Source organism: Danio rerio, chromosome 7 (genome assembly GCF_052040795.2).
Source record: "Danio rerio strain M-AB ecotype USA chromosome 7, GRCz13ab, whole genome shotgun sequence".
Classification (NCBI taxonomy): Eukaryota; Metazoa; Chordata; class Actinopteri; order Cypriniformes; family Danionidae; genus Danio; species Danio rerio.
The window spans coordinates 20,320,333-20,345,000 of NC_141027.1; the positions used below are offsets into that span (position 1 = coordinate 20,320,333).

The 24,668-nt window shown below is 35.4% G+C and overlaps 3 protein-coding genes and 1 long non-coding RNA gene across 6 annotated transcripts in view; 1 reads left to right on the top strand and 3 right to left on the bottom strand.

Moving 5' to 3' along the window:
* Nucleotides 1–8,309: 8,309 nt before the first annotated feature.
* On the bottom strand, nt 8,310–11,932 carry LOC110439932 (uncharacterized). Its single transcript, XM_087260821.1, has 3 exons — nt 11,880–11,932; nt 11,725–11,783; nt 8,310–11,564 (listed from the first exon to the last, which is right to left on the bottom strand). The coding sequence occupies exons 1-3, from the start codon at nt 11,900–11,902 to the stop codon at nt 8,446–8,448; spliced, it is 3,201 nt and encodes a 1,066-aa protein (XP_087116947.1). The 5' UTR covers nt 11,903–11,932; the 3' UTR covers nt 8,310–8,445.
* An 869-nt stretch (nt 11,933–12,801) lies between these two features.
* si:ch73-335l21.4 lies at nt 12,802–14,293 on the bottom strand. The gene is made up of 2 exons (NM_001386727.1): nt 13,767–14,293; nt 12,802–13,448 (listed from the first exon to the last, which is right to left on the bottom strand). Exons 1-2 carry the CDS (start codon nt 14,206–14,208, stop codon nt 13,387–13,389), a joined length of 504 nt encoding a protein of 167 aa, NP_001373656.1. The 5' UTR covers nt 14,209–14,293; the 3' UTR covers nt 12,802–13,386.
* Nucleotides 14,294–16,360: 2,067 nt separating this feature from the next.
* LOC141375343 (uncharacterized) lies at nt 16,361–20,687 on the bottom strand. Its single transcript, XR_015495521.1, has 3 exons — nt 20,619–20,687; nt 18,828–19,638; nt 16,361–18,445 (listed from the first exon to the last, which is right to left on the bottom strand). It is a non-coding gene; the product is annotated as an uncharacterized LOC141375343 (long non-coding RNA).
* Nucleotides 20,639–24,668, top strand: part of si:ch73-335l21.2 — a 7,572-nt gene continuing 3,542 nt past the window's right edge. The window contains exons 1-3 of one of the 3 annotated variants that reach the window (XM_087258312.1): nt 20,639–20,958; nt 21,815–21,896; nt 24,056–24,290. In XM_087258312.1, the coding sequence (XP_087114438.1) occupies nt 21,829–21,896; nt 24,056–24,290 (303 nt within the window). In that variant the 5' untranslated portion in view covers nt 20,639–20,958; nt 21,815–21,828. The remainder of the gene's footprint in view (nt 20,959–21,814; nt 21,897–24,055; nt 24,291–24,668) is intronic. The other 2 variants (XM_087258313.1, NM_001386653.1) reach the window with 2 other exon arrangements.

Below are 24,668 nucleotides of genomic sequence, written 5' to 3' on the forward strand. Positions count from 1 at the left end.
CGCCTTTTGAACTGAGGCGCCATTTCGTCAGTCATGACACATCAGGAGAGCGAAATACAGCAAATGCTGCATTGTTTATCAAAGTAAGTGAACATAAAGCTTCTTATGGTTACAGGACGGATAGTGAACATCAGTCTATGAAGATATTATTACATAGCATTGACTAAATTAGTTTTGAATTCCACACATGCAGTGGTTAAAACAGCTATTGTGTTCGTACATATTGTTCTTGCAAACAAACTTGACGCACCAGCATCAGATAAATGTGCTAAATAAGCTGCATATTTTTGTTGCTCCCCTGGTTTACATCTGTTGAGTTAAAATACATTTTTTCCTAGTCCAGTAACAGGTGTAATTCTGCCTCAGAGTTGTTACCCTTAACCTTATGCTAATTTTATGAGCCTGCTAACAGCTTTTGCCTGGAAACATCTTCTCTCACAGCTAAACTAGGCTATACTGCAGGAAGTCTTCCTGCTTTATTACTTCCCTTTTGGCTCAGTGAGGCAGGAAGTGAGTGTGTGCTTGAGAATAAAGAGACTGAGACAGACATAGTCTTGGTTATCATAACAGTCTAATTCTGCATTACAGTTTAGCTAATGCTCTCTTTTCTGTTTTCCCTGTTGTTCTCATAGATTTAAATGTGGCACAGTTGTACTCAGTAATGTGTTGAATCCATTAAGCTCATTGATTGTTCAGTCGTTAGAGTTGAGTACAAGCAAAGTTCAGCAGACTCAGGTTGATTGGGAACAGTAGCTTTGCTGTGTGTACTCATCGCCCACAGCATGGAGGGTAATTATGTTTTAATGCATTTTAATACCCTGTCATTATCGTTAAACGAAAACAGCTTTCTTTTCTGACCATTTTCTGTTGCCAACTTACTTCACCCTCCATGTATCTTGATCTCTCTCATGTGCCAAAGAAACAGCCATTTAGGATATCATCATGTTTACAACACGCTTCTTACTGCAAGACAGTGAAACCATGGTAGAGCTTCACTAAAAGGTTTCATCGCCAGCTCGCAAAATAAAAATAAAAAAAAAAACATTTAAAAAGGTAAGTGTTGAGTTTGCAGGTATGTGAGCAATTCCAGCGGTATGGGTGTGACATTTGTAGTAAAATCTTAAAACGTAATTTCACAGAGAAAGTTTATGTTAACTTTATATTGAAACATTTGTCTATATTTTCTAAAACAACTAACCACAGAGTTGTGGGAGCAGACAAATATCAATCTGTAAACATTTTTTATGTTTTAAATGAGGAAAATAAACATGCGTTATCAGGGACGTATAGCCAACATTTTAAAAGTGGAGGGACAGCTGTATGAGATCTAAAAGTTTACGTTAATATAATTATTATTTACCTGTTTCTAAATCTGTCTGTCTCTAAAAGTGAGGGGTACGTACGTGAGTATTTTTAAAGCATGTAAAATACTTGCTCACACAAAAAACGTACAAATGATTTCGATATTTTGGTGAAAACGTAATTTTTTCATGGCAAGGTTGACATTTTCATGGAATTGCTCATGTATTCAACAATTTGAGTTATAACTTGACCAAAGAATTGCAAAATTTAGTCAGAATTAAATTCAAAATTTAGAAAGTCTTTGTAAATTAGCAATTGTGGGGACAAAAGCCAAATTTAAAAAAGTCAAATATCAGAATTAAAAGTCTGAATTGTGAGATGAAATTTCAGACTTTCTAGAGATAAAATATCGATATCTATAAAAACATGAACATTAGTTATTTGGCATGGAAACTTTGTAGTTTTTATTTCCTAATTTTAGTTAGCCTATTTGATCACACAAACAAAAGAAAACAAAATACAAAATATTAAAGTTTTATTGAGGTAAAATATTAAGTATTATCATTAAAATATAATTTCATTCATTAATTCATTTTCTTTTTGGCTTAGTCCCTTTATTAATCTAAACTTATCCAGCATATGTTTTATGCAGCGGATGCCCTTTCAGCTGCAACCCATCACTGGGAAACATTCATACACTCGTTCATACACATACACGTCAGACAATTTAGCTTACCCAATTCACCTGTACATTTCTTTGAACTTGTGGGGAAGACTGGGGCACTCAGAGGAAACACCACACAGAAACAACAACTGACCCAGCTGAGGCTCGAACCAGCGACCTTCTTGCTGTGAGGCGATCGAGCTACCCACTACGCCACTGTCCAGCTAAAATACAATTTATTTTATTTTATTTACTGAGTCTCTTATAACTTTTGCAGTGACATGCTGGTGTGGTAATTCAAGTGTTCACACTTAATGATTGTTTATTGTTTGGCATGCTGTCCTGGGAGAGAGCCCTGAGCTCATAAGATACTCGAGCCCGGGGCGCCCTCTCGTTGCAGGGCGCGAGGGGAGTTTGAGCTCAGGTAGATCTCGAAAACTCCCCTGCTGTAGTAGTAAAAAAACAGATAGGGTAATCCTACACGTGATCCTTTTGAAATTAGTTCATAAATAAACCCAACTTTGAGGTTGACAAGTAAAAACAGACATATTCAAAATTATTTATCTATCTCAAAAGCTCTTGGGCACAAATCTTATTAGTATTGGACACGTGTATGAGGTGATTATGAGTCATAAAGAGGGATATGTCCATTTTAACTGATGAAAACCATCTACTTTATTCAAAGTTTAGCCTCCTGCCGTCAGGCAGAAGGTATACTTATTTTAGACAGGCAAGGTCCAACAGATTTTTCAGGCCTGTTGCCAGCCTGGTGAAATGGGTGGTTCTTTTTTCTCAAAAAAGTGGAGCTTTTCGCAGTTATTCGACTCATTTTCTATTTATGTATAAGATTTAAATACCGAATTAAGGTCTAGACATTTTAAGCACTATTTGTAACTGAATTAGCTTGTTGGATGGTCACCATAACCACATGTTTTGATGATTTAGAATAAAGGTTACTTGTCAAATATTTTCTCAATTAGCAATACAAAAAAAAACAATACTATAGTGAAAGATGACTTCACTTATGTCAGATGTTTTCTTGGCTAAAACTGATTAACTAAGTCACACTAGGATTCCGCTTGGTCTTAAAGCCTTTTTCAGTGGGTTATTTTTGCTATTTGTGATGGCATAGCAGTCAAAATAGGACAAATAAGCACATGAATGCATCGTCAAACCTAACAGTCAACTTTATCAAATGAAATGAGTGTAGTTAACTCAAAATCGACTGAAAGTTAATTCTACTTATTTGAAAAGAGTTTTGAACTCAGTTTTAAAGGTAATCAGTTAATTAAATACCTCATTACCTCAACTTAAATGAATTAAGTTTACAGTACTCATGTAGATTAGTCTTTGTAACTCAAATAGTTTGTAGCAATCGTTTTCCTCAAACGGTTTAAGTTATTAAGCCTTAACTTATTGGGTTTTACAGTACTCAGTTTGAGTTCTCTTCATTTATTAAGTTTTACTGTGCTCAAATTGCTTCATTTACTCAAATCAATTAAGTTTACAGTACTCATTAGGATAATTTTTTGAACGTAAATGGTTTGTTGCAATCGGTTTCCTTCAATGGTTTGAGTTACTTTCACTTTTACATGGTTTTACAGTGCGAGACAAATTCTGGACCTTTGTAAGTGAGTGGTGGGCCTTCCAAACCACCCGACCCCTCCTGGCTACGGGCCTGTATTTGCATTCATTTGTTCCAACTGAGTTAGGTTACATAACAAGCTCTAAGTTGTATGTTTTTTTCTTTCTTTACTTGATTATGATTAATATTATTGTTTTATGTTACTTCTATGTTTTTTGGGTGTGACCTGTTGCTGTTAACTGTTGGCTATTGCTGTAAACCAAATTGCCCTTCAGGGAGAAAATTCAAAATCCAAATCCAATCATTAAAAATATTAAACCTTTAAAAGATTTTCCAAACAGAAAGGTTACTTCTGATGAAGGTAAAAAGTAATCATTAGTTCAAAAGCTGAACCAACATTCACTAACAGTGAAACGCAGTGTGCATTGTTAGCTTGTGCATTGACAAATGGGAACTTCTTGTAAAGTGCTACCGGTTTCTTTTAAAGCTCAGATGAGATTTGGAGGTTCTTCCTGAATGGTTGAGCCTAAAGCTATGGTTGAGACTGTTGGCTCCACATCCAAACAAAAAGACTCCCTGTACCCTAAGATTGGCTGTACAGAGTGTGAATAGCAGAGCGGGAAGAGAGCGGGGAGGGTCACGTCACTGCGGGGCCTCTACATTTTATTTTCCCCAAGAGCTTCCTGAGAACCCACAGACACATGCTACAGAATTCAGACACAGATAGAGGAGGGGGAGATGAGGGAGGAACGGAGGAGCGAAACAGCTTGAGTGAGAAAGCGACAGAATGCAACGTGTTCAACGCACATACATGCATATATTTCAACATTCTTGTGATATTAGTTTGTTAAAAACAGCAAACATTTGACCATTTTTTTCATCAAAAGAGTAGTTTTCAACTGCAAACTTCCCAGGGAAGTGGAATGTTCCATGTTCAAAGCATTTAAGGGGGAGTGTGGTAATCTGCTGTACAATGTATGTAGTCATGATTGACAGAAGAGCCCTCAGTTTTTTTTCTCTCTGCGCCGGCCTCATGCTGGGACAGTGTGGATGGGGCGTAGACAAGGGGATTTTTCTTTGCTCAGGCCTTTCTAATGGGAAAAGGTTAGGGGTCATTCATACAATAGCTTTAATACTAGGCTATTGTAGAAGCAAGAGCGTTACTGTCATTTAGGATCATGGTGTTTTTTGATCAGGGATAAATTGTTCAATATCCTATATATGTCCTATGTATGCAAGTGAGGTCAGGAAGATAATTGATTGCTTGCAGCTTGTTTAAATGCACTTCTATTTTAAAGCAGTTTTAGTCCTAATTAAACAATACGCAACTTCACAATGAACTCAAGAACCTTGTGAGAGAGGCATCCGCAGTACACACACACCATCTGCTGGCTATCAAGGGCACAAACACTGAAATAAAATTGGAAATATGTTTGAAAAGTAAAATTGTGCTTTGATGTTTGCTTGATTCACGCCGTCATCATACACTATAAAGGCTTGCGTCTTAATATATAAGAAAATATTAAGGTCAGTAAAAAAAAAAGGGCCAGACAGAATCTGCTGACTTTTTTTGCTATTTCTTCTGAGAATTGTTTGAAAAATCTGCGGATTTATGCGGAATGATTATGGAAGTATCATAACTAAAAAATTTATATATGAAGTAAAAATTAACTTTTAAAAAAACTTTTATTTAATGTTTACTGTGCAAATCCAATTAGATCCACTTTATTTAGTAAACAAAGCAAGTCTCTCATTTAATATGTCTACTTAAAGTAAGAAAATTTTACTTTACAAACTGTATTGTAAATGAATCATATAAACATTTTCATATTAGTCAATAATTATACTGAAATTATTTAAAAACCTGAATAAATATAAATGTAAACACGTTTATTTAAGTAAATAAACAAAATCACTGATGGACTAAAAGTCTGCAGAAAATCTGCTGAATTTTGTGCGCGCAGATTCTATGTGGGCCTAGCTATTAGCTATTATTATTATAGTCATATAATTTTTTCTAAACTAGATCACTTATATAGAACATGTTCATCGCTCATAAATTATATAGTAAAATGACTAAAAAAGATGAATATGGTCATAATGATATGATGCTGCAAAATAAAAAATAAACAAAGACTGAAATACTATAGCAAACATATTGCTTATTAATAGTGAATGCTTTAACTAACAAGACCTTCAGTGAACAATGAAAAATATTAAGATTTTAAAAAAAATGTAAATTCATTTTCATATTTACCAATGCATCTTAAAAATTTAACTCGTAACTTTTAATATTAAGGCACTTGAGATGTTGTTAACTGTTGTTTTCATTAATTATTAACAAAGTCTATTAATTAAGGAAATTATTGTAATACATTGTTAGTTAGTGCATTAAATAATGGGATATTTGAAACGGTTATTAACTTTTGTTAACTAAATGATTTAAAATTAATGAATTAAACATACTTCTGGGATGACATGGTGGCTTAGTGGTTAACACTGTCGCCTCACAGCAAGAAGGTCACTGGTTCAAGTCCCGGCTGGGTTAGTTGGCATTTCTGTGTGGAGTTTACATGTTCTCCCCATGTTTGTGTGGGTTTTCTTCGGGTGCGCTGGTTTTCTCCACAGTCCAAAGACTGTCTAATGGGAAAAGATTCACTCTGAAAATATAACTCTTTGGATGAACTCAATTTAATTGAGAGCAGGATTTCCATCCAATAAATTTGTTTAGCGCCAACTAAAACAAACTATTTACACAATTAAATGCAACTGAAGTAATCCAACATGTATTTATCAAATAAAAGTTTAAATGCATTTGTATTTTATTTTACTTAAACTGAAAGGACTGATAATATTGTGTATGTCTATTATTTGTTGTACATTTTGAAGTCTCTTAGTTTCACTTGAAGTTATCCTGAATAAACTAAAAGAGCCATTTAAGCATATTTTATTAGTTACAAATACAGTTGATTGAGACTAATTTTAGGACAGTTATTGTTCATTAAGCAAAGCAACAAACTGCAGTTTATTATTTTTTATTTTGCTAATTAAACTGCCAACACTCAAAGCATGGGTGCTTCTTCAAGGTGGTAATCTCAAAACATTACACGAAAATCTTCTAAATCTTCCAACTAAAGTGAGGATTAAATTTGAACAAGTCTTTTTAATAACTTTAAACACCTAAGATTACTTTTATTGTCAACATTTTCTTCACTTTATTCAATCCCACGCAAAGCCTAATGGGAACTCCCCTAACCAGGTAGTCGGACCAACACAATTTCTTCATGTTGTCCCAACGCAAACGCTTGAGTTAACTTAATGGTTTACAAATTGAAGTGGACTGAACATAAAACAAATATATTGGCCAAAGAAATGACAAGAATTGTGTTGTTTCAGTTTATTTTAAACAGGTAGTTTGAACAAGCAGCAGTAATCTTTATTTATTTATTTTTTTAATGCAGGTGACTTGAATAAACTAAACTGGCTGTAATATATGTGTGTGAATGAGTGTAAATGGATGTTTCTGGGTTTCAGCTCGAAGGGCATCAGCTCTGTAAAAGATATGCTGGATAAGTTGGCGGTTCATGCCGCTGTGGTGACCCCTGATGAATAAAGGGACTAAACCGAAGGAAAATGAATGAATACACATACTTCTAAAACATTAATCTTTGTTAAATATAATATTTACATTTAATTAGTCTTATTTACTTTTAGTGGAGGAAAAAAAATCCACATGATAACCATCAATTCTGTTGACAAAACCTACTAGTGGATTTAATAAAAACCTGTCTTAGATATCTTTTGCGTCCTTATTACTATCATTTTTATTTATACCACAGTATAGTCCCTGATGTGATACATCCAGTTACTAGTAAGTGTAACAGGCATGGAAAGAATTGCTCACTTTATTTATAGAATTACACAAAATGTGTGTTAAGTATTAACTGAAGTGTATTAGTGTTTGAGTCTTCTCCTTTAAATCTCCAGAGAAGCTTTAGTTTTAACTTCCTGTTTTGCACCAGCCTCTTCCTTTTCTGCTCTACCTTTAAAAATGTAGTTTTAATGTTTAAATAATATTTAAAACTCTATTTTCTACATTTCCTTTGTTATTTTTGTTTTCCCTTAAATTGAGGATTTTATTTTTTTTTTTTTTCTAATTGAAACATGTGAATGCTAAATGCGCTGCACTTTCTCTTTCTGCACTGACTGCACACAGGAGAGGAGTGAGATTAAAGAGCAGTCACAACTTCTGATCAGTCTAGTTCTCCCACTTAAAAATTAGACAGTACAATGCAGAACCGGTTACATAAACACTTCTTTAAACTAAAAAACACTAGTAATTGTATTTAAAAAATGTATAGTACTAATCTCAATACTAAAATTAAAGAAAAATAAATTAATGTTAAAATGGGAAGTTAAAATTGTTTTATCCTAAACAGCTCAAACAACATCATAGTTTGTCTGCAACACTCAGAAATGTCAATTTTGGAACTTCAATTTAGACTTTTTATGCAATATGATTTGAGCAGTTTGACTGCAAAAATGGTTTTTATTATCTAAATTTGAGTGCAAATATTACTTTTTGACACCTAAAAATCATAATAAGCTTATATTGCATGACAAAAGTAAATATACAAGCAAGAAATAAGTAATATTTAAGTATAATTAATATTTCTCCCAACATCATATGCTGTTGGGAGGTAAACATGGGAGGTAATGAAAAAACAACAACAACAACAACAACAACGAAGCTCAGAATTTACATTCATTACATTTAATGCAAAATGAACGTGACAACAGATCTGGCGCCATCTACCTACAGAACAGAGAAACACTTCAAGCTGCCGTCTGCTAAAGACGTTTACCATTGACGTTCATACTGTACAAGTTAACCTCACAAATTTAAAAAAAGCCAGTCTACATCTGAGGTAACTGAGACCGAAGTGGTAGTAATATCTGGCATCAAAGTTCCCTCATAAAATGAATGAGTATCCACTTTTGAATGATTCAGCTGTGAATTTGTTTGAGATGGAGAATATTCTTCTGTAAATGATGACCGAGACTCCATGCTGATGTCTATTGCAGCTGTTGGCAGAAACTCAGAGACACTGAAACTCACCGGGCTTTGAACATCATCTTCGATTTTTAATGTTGAGATCACAGAGGAGCTGTCAATAATTTCCGCCATCACTGTTGAATCAGAGTGGTTTGAAACTCTTGTGACATCCGCAACTTCCTTTGGCGTGATGGCAGCAGAATGTAGCTTAGCATTAGTGAAAGAAGCACTACCAGCTATATCTGAAAATCGAAATGGCTTAAAACTGTTCAGAGCCGTTTTTGTTGAAGATGCTTTGGGATTTGTTTTGGTGGAGGCATTGTTAAAGGTATTGATTAACCGTCCGATTACAAAGCTGCTTGTGGGACTTGATGACTGGGATGCGTCAATAGCATAGAAGTCAATGTTTGTTTCATTTATCGGGTCAAACTGTTTAATAGTAGATCTGTATATAGTGGAAAATCTATTCACTTTGTGACTCTTTAGATGAGTAGATCTGTATGATGTAGATTGAGTAAATGGCGCTGAATAAGAATTTTGAAAGTATGAATTTTCTCCAGATCCTTTTCCTTTTTCTGTAACTTCAACCAGCTTCCCAATCACAACACTACTTGTCGGACTTGATCTCATGGCATTTTCACTAATATCTGATTGGGTTACTTCAGCTGGGTTTCTATTCCCCAGAATTTCCTTAGCTGAATTTAATGGAGCTTCCGGTTCCTTGTATTTATACATGTGAATTGGATGGACAACAGCAACTGCTTTGTTAATAAGAGGAGTCTTGTAAATTGGTTGAATAATCTCTGATTTAGGATTCTCATGATTGTTGGAAAATTTAGTGGTTGAGAAGTGTGCATTAGAACCAACAAACCTGCTGATGGAGGATCCCACTTTTGGCATTTGACTTAGGTTGTGTAAGGCTGAAGTCCACCTCTTGGATGTTTCTGACTGAACTTCCTCAAGTGGTAATTCCTTGTATGCCTTTTTAAGGTGTTTTTGCAGAAAAGCTGCTCCATTATTTGAAGATTCAGTGCCACTCCTGGCTTCAGCTTGACCTTGAACATCATACTTCATGTTACTTCCACCCTCTTTAAAGGAGAGCTGTAGTCTGTTATTAAAGGAGTCTGTCAGATCAGGATCTGGTTGTTTGTCTTGGCTTGTTTTGAAGTCCTCAAACTGGAAAAGCATTTTTTTAAACTGGTCAGAAATTAAGGGCTCTTGAATGGTACTTGGATGAGCAGCAACATATTGCATATTCAATAAAGAGTTTGTGATAGGTTTCTGTTCAAAGTGCACTTTGGATTTTTGTAGAGATGTTGGGACAAAACCTTTAAAAGCATATGGCTTTTTAGGAGATATATAGTATGGATGGTTTTGATCTGTGGATACAGCTGAATCTTTATATGTGCCAGACGCGGATGGACTAACACTGTAAGCACTCTTTATAGTGTTGCCTGGCACGAGACTTGGCACCGGAAACTTTTTAACAAATAACGAATGGGTTATACTTTGGCCTGAAGGATTCAGATCCGTCCTATGCCGCGTGCTATGCTGACTTGTCTTCATTAGTGAATCATTTGTGATGTCTGGTAGATTAACACTCTTATCACGTTCCAAAAATAACACAGTGTTCTTTGGAAACTGTATTTGGGAGGTCAAATACGTGCCTTGCATTGATGGTTTAGATAATGCAGAAAGCTGGCTTCGGATGTTATTCTCATCTGACAGAAATTGTTTGTAAGAAAGGACACCATTGGTTGTTGACGGGATGTCAACAGATAAACCTGAAGCCACTTCATCATACTTCTGAGTGTGACGTGTTTGAATAGGTTCAACATCCTGATAACTTTGTCCAATGTTTTGGTAACCATTTTGCGCAGAAGTCAATTGAATGTCCTTTAGGGTGTAGCTGTTTGTATAAGACTTCGTATTTCCATACTCTAAGCTGTTTTGTGGATTTGCTTGTGGAATGGTGACCCTTCTAGAATCTGAATGCTTCATCTGATCAGGCTCAGAGGAAAACATCACAAGTTTTTTTAAAGGAAAGATTAGGTCACCTCTATTTGAATTTGGCCTTTTTGCAACTAAAGGTATTAGTCTTGGAACTGTGGGAATCTTAGAAAGAGATGAATCTCTCACATTCCCCAGGGAAGTTTGAGAAAGGGCTGCAGTCCCAGCAGAAAAAACATGTGGCGATGATTTGTGCACTTGTTGATTTGCTTCTAGAAAAGATAAATCTTCTATAATTGGCATGACCCTCCTCGGCCCATTTTGATTGGATTGATCAAACATGGCATTTGCATCACTTTTGAACCTCATATTATGGTTTGCATTGGAGCTTCTGGACATGTAATTAGATGAGATTCTTTCAGCATGTGCTGGTTGGACGGAGATATCTTCCCTCAAATAGGGTTCATTGAGTCGTAATGGTTGTTGACTGCCTGAATGCATTTCTGATTTAGAAATAGGCTGATATCCAAATGTCTCAGATCTATACACATTTCCTGCATGCATTCTGTCCACCGGACCTTCTATCTTCACCAGCCTTAAGCCCAGATTTGTATCACTAGAGCTCCATTGGCTCCCTGTGAAGGGATTGAGTTCCTGTTGGACTGTTTGGAAAGCATAGCTTGTTTTGGCATCATGTCCTTTATTATATTTGACGCTAGACAAATCAACAGGATTATTTCTGCTGCTGGACAAGATCTTATTTTGGTAATTCATAACATATGCAGGATCTTTTGGTTCAGTAAGTCTAAAGCTTGGGTTTTTGGCATTGCCATCGCTTTTCTGACTGTATGGGGCTGAGTTGACTCTGGGCCACTGATATTTGCTGTTAAACTGTACTAAATTGTTTAGTAGAGTGCCTTTTATTGGCTTTTGGATGGAAGAATCAGCAATGTTGAAAACTTCCAGTGCTTGCAATTTGATCTTTGGTTCATTTCCAGCGATGTCTCCTAAATGGATTGGCAATAAACCAACAATACATTTAGTTATCAATATTATAAAATAAATATTCCTATCAGTTTTAATTTGACACTTTAGTTCATACTTTACACAAAAATACTTGATTTGACGCAACAAATTATTCCAATAATACTTGTAACCACATCTTACCAAAAGACAGTCCAGGAAAACACCCAACAACAGAGTGAGTCAAACAAACCAACAGCAATCTGTATAAAAACAGGTTCATTTTAAGATTTTACTTACATAACAACAGAACCAAACCTCTATAAACTGTTACACTGAAATGGAATGTAAATGCTTACCTCAGAAAGCAATGATGAGACATGTTTAAAGCTCTATAGTGCAAGTTTTTGTCACACCTGCTCAAAATGACCCTATTAATGTGGCCTTACCTGAAACACTGACATTGTTGATCAACTTTGTTCATCATAATGAGGCCCACCTGAATGCATTTAGAGCTAAGTGCATGCAGAATTGCCCATATGCTTATTTTTATTGATTTCAGTTGTGTACATTTGCACAGCGTCAAATAAAAATGAGCACTTTTTAACAGCTGTTCATTTACATGACAAAAACCGCTTATGGAGATGGTAAACTTTTGAAAATGCACTTTATGTGCAATAATATTTCAAATATATACTATGGTTGTTTTTGTGTACCAGACCCTGTTTTTTACTACAAGAAAATGGAGTTTATGCACGAGCATGTGTTCGGTTTATAGAGGTGTATGAGAACCTGACAACCAAACAAGAGTGTTTAGATTCATGGGAACAGGATATCACTTTTACATTTATCGGCATGTGGAGTAAAATATATAACTATTTATAATTAAATAAGGCATCATGGTAGCGCAGTGGGTAGCACAATTGCCTCACAGCATGAAGGTCGCTGATTCAAGCCCATGCTGGATCAGTTGGCATTTCTGTGTGTAGTTTGCATGTTCTCCTCGTGTTTGCGTGGGTTGCTCCTGTTTCACTTGACAAAGACATGCGGTACAGGTGAATTGAAAAAGCTAAATTGGCCGTAGTGTATGTGTGTGAATGAAAGAGTGTATGGGTGTTGAGTTGCAGCTGGACATTTGCGGTGTAAAACGTGTTGGATAAGTTGATGGTTTATTCCGCTGTGGTGACCCCAGATAAATAAAGAGACTCAGTCGAAAAGAAAATGAATGAATTAAGTAACTAATATAAAATTATTTATACACACACACGGTAAACTTGTATATGTAGTTTAAAAATATTTATTTGGTACAAATGTAGCATTATACAGTAATTCAATATTTTAACTTTATAAAAATCTAATATTAAAAAATCATTTGTGATCATGAAACGAGTTTAAAAATGACACATAATTTAGGCACAATCATTTGATACAAATGTAATACTGAAAAACTCCTTAATTAAACAAATTAAAAGATACAATAAATACAACATTTCATAACAATGAATTAGAATATTTTACATTTCAAGACAGAAAAGTCATTGGGAATGTGTTCCAGGATTTTGTAACAGCAAAAAGAGCACCACAAACACGTCTACTGGCAGTGTGGTTCATTTCAGCCAAAAATGATTTTAACATGTGCTGTTGCTGTGTTTATGGGTTGTTTTGCAACAACCTCACATGTCTGTTATGGTGACGAGTCACACCCAGCTACAAACAGCCCTCATGTGCCCGAAAGGCACTGACAGTCCCACTATACATTGTGCAAACATGCGGTCCACAGCTTCCCTTTCAGAGGTGAATTGGGAATGTGCAGTAATGAGTGTCTGAGGACAGCACTAGAGTCGGTCAGCAACTTGAAATTGTCATTCACATCATGTAGCAGGACATAACCGCCAGGTCCCTCAAGTCTGCATCACTTATAGTACAATCTGAAAAAAACAAAACAAAAACACATGACAATTAGTTCTTGATGCACTCAATTCAAGTACTAAATTGACAAGTTAACCCAAAAATTCACCTGCTAAACGATAAAAGTATATTTTGATAAACGCTGAAAACCTGTAGCCATTGGAAGTCATTAATGTTTACAGGTTTTCAGCCTTCTTTTAAATATGTTCAAGAAAGAAATACAAAATATTTTGGCACAAGTGAAGGAGGCTGAGTAAATGATTTTCATTTTTGTGTGAGATATACCCTTAAGCACATTAAAAGACACCTATAGCAGGTTATCGAGGTGAAATACTCACTTATGTTCCCGTCTCCGACAACTTTTTTCCACACTTTTTTTAAGCACTTCACCAGGTGTCCCTTTCGGGTTCGTGGTGGTGGGGAAACGTCCTCTCTGGCTAGACAGGGAACTCCGGCTGGAGAAGGGACGTCTTGATGTTGTTCCTCTGCGTTTTCATCATCATCATCATCATCCTCACATTCCTGAGAGCTTCCCGCGGTTACAAGTCGCTCAAAAATGTCCTCGTCTACCGGCAGGTTGTCTTTGATTCTCGCCTCCGGCATCTCCGTGGAGTGTCGGCACAGTGGACACACTATCCGGGGCTCGTGAGTCTCCGCAGACCGGCCGATGGTCACCAAGCAGCTCTCGCAAAACGTGTGTTTGCAGCTCAGCTGTCGAGGACACCGCCGGCCGAGGTTGTAAGCTCGGTAGCAGATTCCGCACTCCGATTCTGGAAACATGTTGTCCTGTTGTTTGCGAGTTATTGAAAGTGAATAACTTACGCCGGGGACTCATTATATAGGCAGTCGCTGTGCTGAAAGCGGATGTGTGTATGTAAAACATGTGGGCGGGAGGAGTGTCTCACCCTCCCTCTCAGGGAAACCGTCTGTAGCAACAGGAATAAAGTTTATAAACAAAGTGATGTCACTGCGGCAGCAAGCGCGGTGATGTCATTACCCTAACGTGTTTCTGGCCCCCGAAACGGATGATCCCACTTCATCAAATGTTGAGTCAGACCGTTCTACGTGTCTTAACTTATTTGTTCTATTATACTATTTTAGGAAAACGAAAGTAGGAATTCCCCATTTAGTGGTTAAGATTTATGATCGAAAACACCTGTAATTCCCATAAAAGAGAAATTTGATAAGTGTCAACATTGTGAGATTCATATAGGAGGAATTCCTGTAAATGTAGCTGCTGTAGTAAATCAGATGAAGGTGATTTACCTTACCTTTAGGTGTTTTAAGGTGTGTAGAGGTAGGTTCTCTCTTTTGGTTTGTTTTGTAATGTAGGAAAATCTGTTATTTTTGCAAGTTGTAAATGTGTAATGGGGTTTTTATTTATAATTTTTTATTGTAAGTTTGATGTATGGCTGAAAGCAGACCAACAAGACCCGTACTGATATATATATGAGCAATATCACATTCGTAGCTGTGCGATATGGCCATGTATCGGCACTGGTGGGAGTGCCCCCACCAGTGCCGATATACAACCATATCGCACTGCTACGTAATAATACATATATTATTTTTTTATGTGGTTGATGCCTTTCCAGTCCCAATTGTTTATAACAAGCATTACATATAAAAATAAGAGTGGAAATAGCTCCTTAAAGAACATCATCATTTCACAAGAACCTTTTCACTTTACTTTTTTATCATAAACGTAGAAAAACTAATATAAACTTGAAAAACTTTTAACTAAATAGTTCTTTGAGGAACCAGAAAAATGTGAGGAATGCATCATACACACAATTGAAGATCTGCTGTAAGGAGATCCATTTCCAACATTTGTACTACACTTTTTTTTGCACACCAAAATTACGATCAGAAAAAGCAGAATGGGCACTTTTTATGACCACATCTTGATTGTCTTGTTGCATTCCTATGTTTGTTTGTTTATATATATATATATATATATATATATATATATATATATATATATATATATATACATATATATATATATATACATACATACACACACACACACACACACACACACACACACACAGTTGAAGTCAGAATTATTAGCCCCCCTGAATTATTAGACCGCTTGTTTATTTTTTCCCCAATTTCTGTTTAACGGAGAGAAGATTTGTTCAGCACATTTCTAAACATAATAATTTTAATAACTCATTTCTAATAACTGCATTATTTTCTCTTTGCCATAATGACAGTAAATAATATTTTACTAGATATTTTTCAAGACACTTCTATACAGCTTAAAGTGACATTAAAAGGCTTAACTAGGTTAATTAGGTGAATAGGCAGGTTAGGGTAATTAGGCAAGTTATTGTATAACCATGGTTTGTTCAGTAGATTATCGAGAAAAAATATAGCTTAAAGGGGCTAATAATTTTGTTCCTAAAATGGTGTTTAAAAATTAATAGCGGCTTTTATTCTAAGAAAATTTTATTTCTCAGAAGAAAAAATATTATCAGACACATAGTGAAAATGTCCTTGCTCTGTTACACATAATTTGAAAAATATTTAAAAAAAAGAAAAATAATTTGAAGGGTGCTAATAATTCTGACTTCAACTGTATGTATATATATATATATATATATATATATATATATATATATATATATATATATATATATATATATATATATATATATATGCGGATGTGTAGTATATATAATTTATTTATATTATATATATATATATATATATATATATATATATATATATATATATATATATATTAGACCCATGTTTTCAGAGGCCTCAGTCTCCTAGTTATGATCTACTCAGAGTTTTGGATTGCAGCATTCACATTTATTGAAATGGACAGAGAAGGTGCTGCAGTTTGATTTAATAAAATGAAGCTTATGTCAAATGTGAACACCTTATAGGAATAGTTCAGACAAATATTTAAAATAAATAATTTACTTAATTTACTCGACGAGGCTTGACCCAGCGACCTTCTTGCTGTGAGGCAACAGCACTACCTACTGCGCCACTGTGTCACCTGTTTCATAACATCTAATTTTTTTATGAGATGGGTTGTTAGCCCAATGCTCAACCCCCAACCTGAAGGACTAGGAAGTACACACATACACTATGGACAATTTAGCTCAATCAATTCACCTAGTGCATGTCTTCGGACTGTGGGGGAAACCAGTACCCGGAGGCCACTGAGCGTAAGGGGTTATTTTTACATCAGATTTATGTCCTTTTGTAAACTTTAATAAAATGCCACTATACCCAACAACATTATACAGGACTGTGTTGGTCTGACAGAATAAAATCAAAATAAAGTTAATTTTTGGGCTATTTAAGCTTTTTAAATCTCATTTCAACATGTCACACACAAAATTATAAATCTTTCCCCCCACATTTGTACAAGCTATGCTTTTTTTGTACAATGACCCTTTCCCCTGTTACACAGTTTACTGGAATCCTCTACGACACACTCAGTGGCTTTGTTTTCTACAGTAAGTTTGGAGGAAACAACTGTTTTATAAAAATAAACATGCGATTGCAGCTCGGGAAATACAATACACACATGCTGTGCTGCTCCTTATTAGCCTTATCCAAACAAAAGCCCTCAGCCCCACACGGTGTGATTTCCCAGAATGCACTCCCCTCCTGTTTTCTCCCTCCCCATCATTCCCTTACATGGGCTTGGGTGTGCCGCTCTCCTCTAAACTGGCTTCAGCCGGCTGTCCTTTCCTCGGAGCGCTTCCCGCAGTATTCCCCTTCTCTTGTATTCCTTTACCTTTTGTAGATCCTTCTTCAGAACTCACGGTATCTCATGCCTTTGGCTTCAGTTTGTCAATATTTTCTCAGAGGCTTTCTTATTTGGTAGAGTTTCTGATTCTTAATTTGTCAAGCATATCACATGTGTCACTTCTCAAGTATATCACATGTGTTTCTACACTGAAAGAGGAGTCATGCTAGACGTGATCGAGACAATAAAAGGTCAAAGGAAGTTGAGAGCGTCTACAATGGGCTAGGGTTAGAAAGTTGAGTTGTAAAAAAACAAAACAAAAGTAGAGTATGTGTCACTGACAGCCATGAGTAACGTGCTGTTAAACACTCACTACAAAACAGGACCTGTGACCATCCAGTCTACACTATCTTGTGAGTTATAAATAGAGATTGAAGGACAGTCGGTTCTTAATTATTTACTTACTCAGCAATACCAAAATAACAACCAGTTGTTTGAGTTTTATACAGTCATTCCAATGCCAGATAATAGCTGTCTGTGAAACAGTAACCATGTGCTATAAAATGTTCTGTCGTTTTTCCTGTGAAATATGCTAATTAGCTTTATGTGAACAGCATTAATAAGTGAAGACGTGGATTTAAAATAGCTTTTCGAACTCAGATATTTTTTTTTTATTTTGGCTTGATTGTGCTTAGTTTTCAATTTTTATAAGAATAGCTCATCCAGGAACTCAATCTGTCATGATTTACTTCCCTTGTTATTTTCTAACTTAGTGTGACTTTTTTCGATTGTGTTTGTCCTTAAAGTGAGAGTCCTGACCCCTATGAACTGCCACTAGGAGGAAAAACAGATCTGAAGCAGACAATTTTGTTGAGGTTTAGATAAGCTGTGCAAGTTATTGATTTAAGACTCCTTTGAAAAATGCAGGAGTTTGGGTGTATTTACTCCAGACCATGCTAAATTAAAGTTTGCATGATTTTTTCAACTATATTTCTCTTTATTTGATTAATGTTTCATTGTATATTCTGCAGTAAGTGTTATTTTAATATGGATATATTATTAAAATGTACATATTTATAGTTTTATTTATATTGTGAGTTTACCGTATGTTTTTGTATATTTTCAATTATGACAGTTTTTTGTACACTAACCAGTCACTTTATTAGGTACACCTGTCCAACTGATCGTTAACGCAAATTTCTAATCAGCCAATCACATGGAAGCAACTCAATGCATTAAGGCATGTAGACATGACGAGCATTAGAATGGGGAGGAAAGGTGAATTAAGTGACTTCAACACTGCAAAAAATGCTTTTCTTGCTTAGATTTTTTGTCTTGTTTCTAGTCTAAATATCTAAAAATTCTTATATCAAGAAACATTTTTTAGAAAAGCAAAATATATTGTCTTGTTTTGAGAAATAATATGCCAATATTAAGTCAGTTTTTCCTTAAAACAAGCAAAATAATCTGCAAATGGGGTAAGCAAATTAATCTTTGACGTAAGATTATTTTGCTTACCCCATTGGCAGATTATTTTGCTTGTTTTAAGGAAAAACTCACTTAATATTGGCATAATATTTCTCAAAACAAGGCAATATGTTTTGCTTGTTTAGAAAATTCTTCTTGATTTAGGAATTTTTAGATATTTGGACTAGAAACAGGACAAAAAATGCAGTGAAACATGGCATGGTTGTTGGTACCAGACAGGCTGGGGTGAGTATTTCAGAAACTGCTGATCTACTGGAATTTTTACACACAACCATCTCTAGGGTTTACAGAGAATGGTTCTAAAGGAAGAAAATATCAAGTGAGCAGGAGTTCTGTGGGTGCAAATGCCTTGTTGATGCCAGAGGCCAGAGGAGAATGGCCAGACTGGTTCCAGCTGATAGAAAATCTAGACTAGAGTAACTCAAATAACCACTCATTACAACCGAGATATGCAGAAGAGCATCTCTGAACACAACACGTCGAACCCGCACAGGCTCACCAAAATTGGACAATAGAAGATTGGAAAAACATTGCCTGGTCTGATGAGTCTCGATTTCTGCTGCAACATTCGGATGGTAGGATTACAATTTGGCATCAACAACATGAAAGCATGGATCCATCCTGCCTTGTATGAACGGTTCAGGTTGCTGCTGGTGGTGTAATGGTGTGGGGGATATTTTCTTGGCACACTTTGAGCCCTTTAGTACCAATTGAGCATCGTGTCAACACTACAGCCTACCTGAGTATTGTTGCTGACCATGTCCATCCCTTTATGACAACTGTGTATCTTTGATGGCTACTTCCAGCAGGATAACACGCCATATCACAAAGCATGAATCATTTCAGACTGGTTTCTTGAACATGACAATGGGTTCGCTGTACTCAAATGGCCTTCACAGTCACCAGAGCTCAATCCAATAGAGCATCTTAGCGATGTTGTGGAACGGGACAATCGCATCATGGATGTGCAGCTGACAATTCTGCAGCAACTGCATGATGCTATCCTGTCAATGTGAACCAAAAAATCTATGAGGAATATTTCCAGTACCTTGTCGAATCTATGCTATGAAGGATTAAGGCAGTTCTAAAGGCAAAAGGGGGTCCAACCCGGTACTAAGGTGTACCTAATAAAGTGGCTGATCAAACAAATAAAAATAATTTATGCTCATATTTGAATATTTTAGTTTGAAACCTTTAATAGAACTGTAAGCATGCTTTAGTTAAAATAAAAGGCTTAATAGAAAGGTTCCTTGTTATATTTGGCAAATAATTAAATCAAAACTTTAAAGAGATAGTTCACATAAAAATTAAAACTCATCGTTTACTCATCTTTCACTTGTTTAAACCCTATTTGAGTTTCTTTCTTCTGTTAAACACAAATTAAGATATTTCAAAGAATGCTGGTTTGATGGCACACATAGCTTTGAAAGTACTTTTTTTTTTGTTATGGAAGTGAATTGGTTTCCGGAAATGGCATTCTTCAAAATATCTTAATTTATGTTTAACTGAACAAAAGACACTCATAAAGGTTTCAAATCACCCAAGGGAAAGTAAATTATGAAATAATTTTCATTTATGGTCGAACTGTCCCTTAAAATTGAATATAAATACATTAAAACACTGTTAAACTCAAGGTTTATGGAGATGATAAAGAAAAAGTCTTAAAATTTGCAGTGGAAAAAAAACAATAAAAAATGTGGATTTAAAATAACTTGTGAGTTTTTTTCTTATCAGTTATGCACATTAGGTTTTTATAATATTAATGTTTTTGCAGTATGTCACAAGATTTTACTGTTACATTTTTCGATGTAAATTTTACAGAAATATTTATGCTGTAAATTTTCTGTCAAATTGTTTTGCATGTTTTAGTTTTCGTTAGCTAATAACTCTAGTTTGCATCCAGTTGTCAGAGCATTGTAGAACTGTATCACAATCAAATTAAATTTTAAGAACATAAAAATAAAACAAGTAAAACCAACAGCACCGTGAGATCTTTTCAAAAGCATCAGCATCCCGCAGCAACAATCGCTCTCATGCTGATCCCTCTCCTAGTAACCAACTCCTCTCTTGATAATAAATGTCAGAGAAAGCAGCCCCCACCCCTGCCACACAATGCAGGGCATCAGGGGAGGTGAAGAGACAGCAGTAAACACACGTGTGGAGTAAAAACAGACCTGTTAACCACTGACAAAGCTTAGGCACGAGGTGTTTTCCACCCAAAAACTTCTGAAGTGTGACTTTAAACTGACCCAGCATGGACTCGGGACTCACGTTCAAACGGCCACACACCACTTCACCTTGAAAAACACAGACGAGCTGGAACGGTGAGTCAATCTTTTACCTTTCCTTCACGCACTACAAACTGGAGAGCTAATAGAACAACTCGCTCTGCTTTCTGCACAGATCTATGCAAAGAAAACTTACAGTCCTGCCAGATTGTAGTTCAAATAATGAAAAAAAAAGCTTACTTAGAAATTTTGTCTTGTTTCTAGTCTTAAATTAAGAAGATTTTCTGGAAAAGTAAAAATTATTGACCTGTTTTCAGAAAATGAAGTGGGTTTTTCCTTAAAACAAGCTAAATAATCTGCTAGTGGGAAATAAATAATATTTTAAAAGTAAAATAATCTTGTTTTCGATTTGAAATAAAAAATAGCTTACCCAGCTGGACGAATATTTAGCTTGTTTTCCTAAAAACAGGATCATTTTCTTCTTAAATGCTTCTTGATTTAAGATTTTTAAGATATTTGGACTAGAAACAAGACACAAATTCTAAGTAAGCTTTTTGTTTTTTTGCAGTGTTTGTGTTACATCTGGCTTGCAGGATTGTGAGTTTTCTTTGTGTAGATCTGTTTCAAAACCTCTAAGTAAGAAAAGCATATTTTTTTCAGTAAAATTTTACAAAATTACAATTTTCTTAAGTGAACATTAAGACCAAACTCGACCCCCTTATAATACATTTATGTGTGTGTCATTTGTATTTCAGTAAATAATGGGGTTTGATAAGTGTTTTCCACCGAAACCGGCACTTTTGGTTAAGTTGCACAATTCTAAATGCACATTTAAAACTTTTCTTTGTTTTAGCCATTGGTTAAGTTCATAGTGTGTATTTTAAAGCAATTGTTCACCCTAGAAGTTTAATTTTCTCACCCTGAAGTGGTTCCAATCTTTACTTTTTTCCAGTTAAAATAAGAAAAATGCGGGGAAGCGGTGGCACAGTGAGTAGCACATTCGCCTCACAGCAAGAAGGTCGAGCCTCAGCTGGGTCAGTTGGCATTTCTGTGTGGAGTTTGCTAGTTCTCCCTGTGTTTGAGTGGGTTTCCCTCAGGTGCTCCGGTTTCCCCCCCAGCCCAAAGACATGTGGCATAGGTGAACTGAATAAGCTAAATTGGTCGTAGTTTATGTGTGTGATTGAGAGTGTATGGGTGTTTCCCAGTGAATAGTTGCAGCTGGAAGGGCATCTACTGCGTAAAACAGAGGCTAAATAAGTTGGCAGTTCATTCCGCTGTGACGACCCCAGATTAATAAAGGGACTAAGGCGAAAAGAAAATGAATGAATAAGAAAAACGCTAAAAATTTACAACAGAAAAAATATAATATAGAAGTTAATGACTATTGATCACAAACATTCTTCAAAATATCTTCTTTTGTGTTCAACAGAAAAAACTTGACCTGTATATTTTGTTGCCGGTTTAGATTATGAAAGATTGTTTTTTAAATTTTTTAAAAATGATATTAATTTTGTGAAAAGTCAAATGAGCCCCTTAAATCTTTTTATTTGTGATGTTTTTATAAATGTTTTGCACCATAATTCAGCTAAAGATAAAATTGAAGGCAAAACTATTAGCCACTCTGTGAAATAAGAAATAAACATATATAGTTGAAGTCAGAATTATTAACCCCTCCGGTTAATTTGTTTCCCCAATTTCTGTTTAACAGAGCGAAGATTTCTAATAACTGAATTATTTTGTCTTTGCCATGATGACAGAAATTCTTCAAGACACTTCTATACAGCTTAAAGTGACGTTTAAAGGCTTAACTAGGTTAACTGATTAACTAGGCAAATAATTTTGACCTTAAAAGGGTTTTTAAAAATTTAAAACTGCTTTTATTCCAGCCGAAATAAAACAAAGGACTTTCTCCAGAAGAAAACATTATCAGACATACTGTGAAAATTTCCTTGCTCTCTTAAACATCATTTGGGAAATATTTAACAAAAAATTTCAAGGGGGGCCAATAATTCTGACTTAAACTGTATTTTCTCATTTTATGTTTAACAGAATTTTTTTAAACAATATTTGAAATAACTAATTTCTAATAATTACATTTTTCTTTTGTCTTTGCCATGATGACAGTAGATAATATTTCTGGTTATTTTGCAAGATGTAGTATTTAGCTTAAAGTAATTTTAAAGCCTTAATTAGGTATGTTAACAAGGCAAGTTAGGATAATTAGGCAAGTCAATGGACAACAGTGGTCTGTTCTGGAGCCAATTAAAAAATTTTAAGGGATCTAATAATATTGACCTTAAAATAATAATTATAAAAAGATTTTATTTCATGCATCCAAACTAAATGCAACTAAAAGAAATAAAACCTTTTTCAGAAAAAAATACAGGAAATACTGTGAAAATGTCATAAAAACATTACAATTTCATTGAAGGGTTAATAGTTTTGCCTTCAACTGCATACGTTGACAGTGCAAATGTTAAGATGTGCAGCGCTTATATTTGAATAAATGTTACGTGCAGTTCCGCAGTCCTGAGACATTAGTAATACTGTGGAGACGTGCATTGCTAGGCAGCTCCTCCTGTGAGTGATGGTCGCTCTGACTATATTCACTCGAGAGTTGGATTGAAACTGCAACACTAATAAGAAAACAGACAGCAGGGTTTACTAGAAGCGAACAGTCGTAATAAATCTTATTTGTGTGTGCTGTAATCTACACATTTCATGACTGTTGAAAGAAGGCTGTAAATGCAGTAATATACTATGTTCATGTCTAGGATTGTGTATTTAATGAACTGTATATGCAGCTGTACAGGCAGTAATAGTCATGATCATGAAGTCTACGTGACTTTTTTTGGTGTTTTACTGTTGTGATTAAGCATGCCAGGTCAAGCCAATAAGGAAGTTTCTCAACATTTCAGCATTCAGAAATGATTTGATGCTCCTACCCTTGAGAGAAGTAACTTGTGAAACTGGGTCAGTTCCACTTATTCATAAACTAGATGAGTCCTGATTAAGCAAGTTTAATCTGACAAATAAGTAGAGCATATCTAGGATATTTTTGTGTGATATGCACAGTTGAAGTCAAAATTATTCGCTCTCCTGTGAATCTTTCATTCATTTATTCATTTTCTTGTTGGCTTAGTCGCTTTATTAATGAATGAACCACCAACTTACCCAGCATGTTTTTATGCAGCGTGTGCCCTTCCAGCCACAACTCATCTCTGGGAAACACACACAACGGACAATTTAGCCTACCCAATTCACCTGTCTTTGGACTGTGGGGGAAATCGGAGCACCTGGAGGAAATCCACGCAAATGCAGGGAGAACATGCAAACTCCACACAGAAATGCCAACTGAGCCGAGGTTCGAACCAGCAACCTGTGAGGCGACAGCACTACCTACTGCGCCACAGCGTTCCCCCCCTCATGTGAATCTTATTTTTTTCTTTTTCAAATATTTCTCAAATGTTTTTTAGCAGAGCAAGGAGTTTCATAGTATAATATAATATATTTTCTTCTGAAAAAAGTCTTACTTGTTTATTTCGGCTTGATTTAAAAGCAGTTTTTTTTATTTTAAACCTATTTTAAGGACAATATTATTAGCACCAATTAGCATGATATTTCTGATTGTCTACAGAACAAATTACTTTTATACTGTACGCTGACTTGTCTAATTGCCTATTTAACCTAGTTAAGCCCTAAAATTACACCCATCTATATACACTCACTGGCCACTTTATTAGGTACAACTTACTAGTTCTGGGTTGGATCCCCTTTTGCTTTTAGAACTGCCTTAATCATTCATG

Bases quoted from the DNA above. Each gene is read 5' to 3' on its own strand.
- LOC110439932 (XM_087260821.1), bottom strand. From the start codon at position 11,902: ATGTCTCATCATTGCTTTCTGAG. The intron at 11,784-11,879 runs GTAAGCATTTAC...GTTTTTATACAG, and splicing joins TCTCATCATTGCTTTCTGAG to ATTGCTGTTGGTTTGTTTGA. The intron at 11,565-11,724 runs GTAAGATGTGGT...CAATCCATTTAG, and splicing joins TTTTCCTGGACTGTCTTTTG to GAGACATCGCTGGAAATGAA.
- si:ch73-335l21.4 (NM_001386727.1), bottom strand. From the start codon at position 14,208: ATGTTTCCAGAATCGGAGTGCGGAATCTGCTACCGAGCTTACAACCTC. The intron at 13,449-13,766 runs GTGAGTATTTCA...TGTTTTTTTCAG, and splicing joins TGTCGGAGACGGGAACATAA to ATTGTACTATAAGTGATGCA.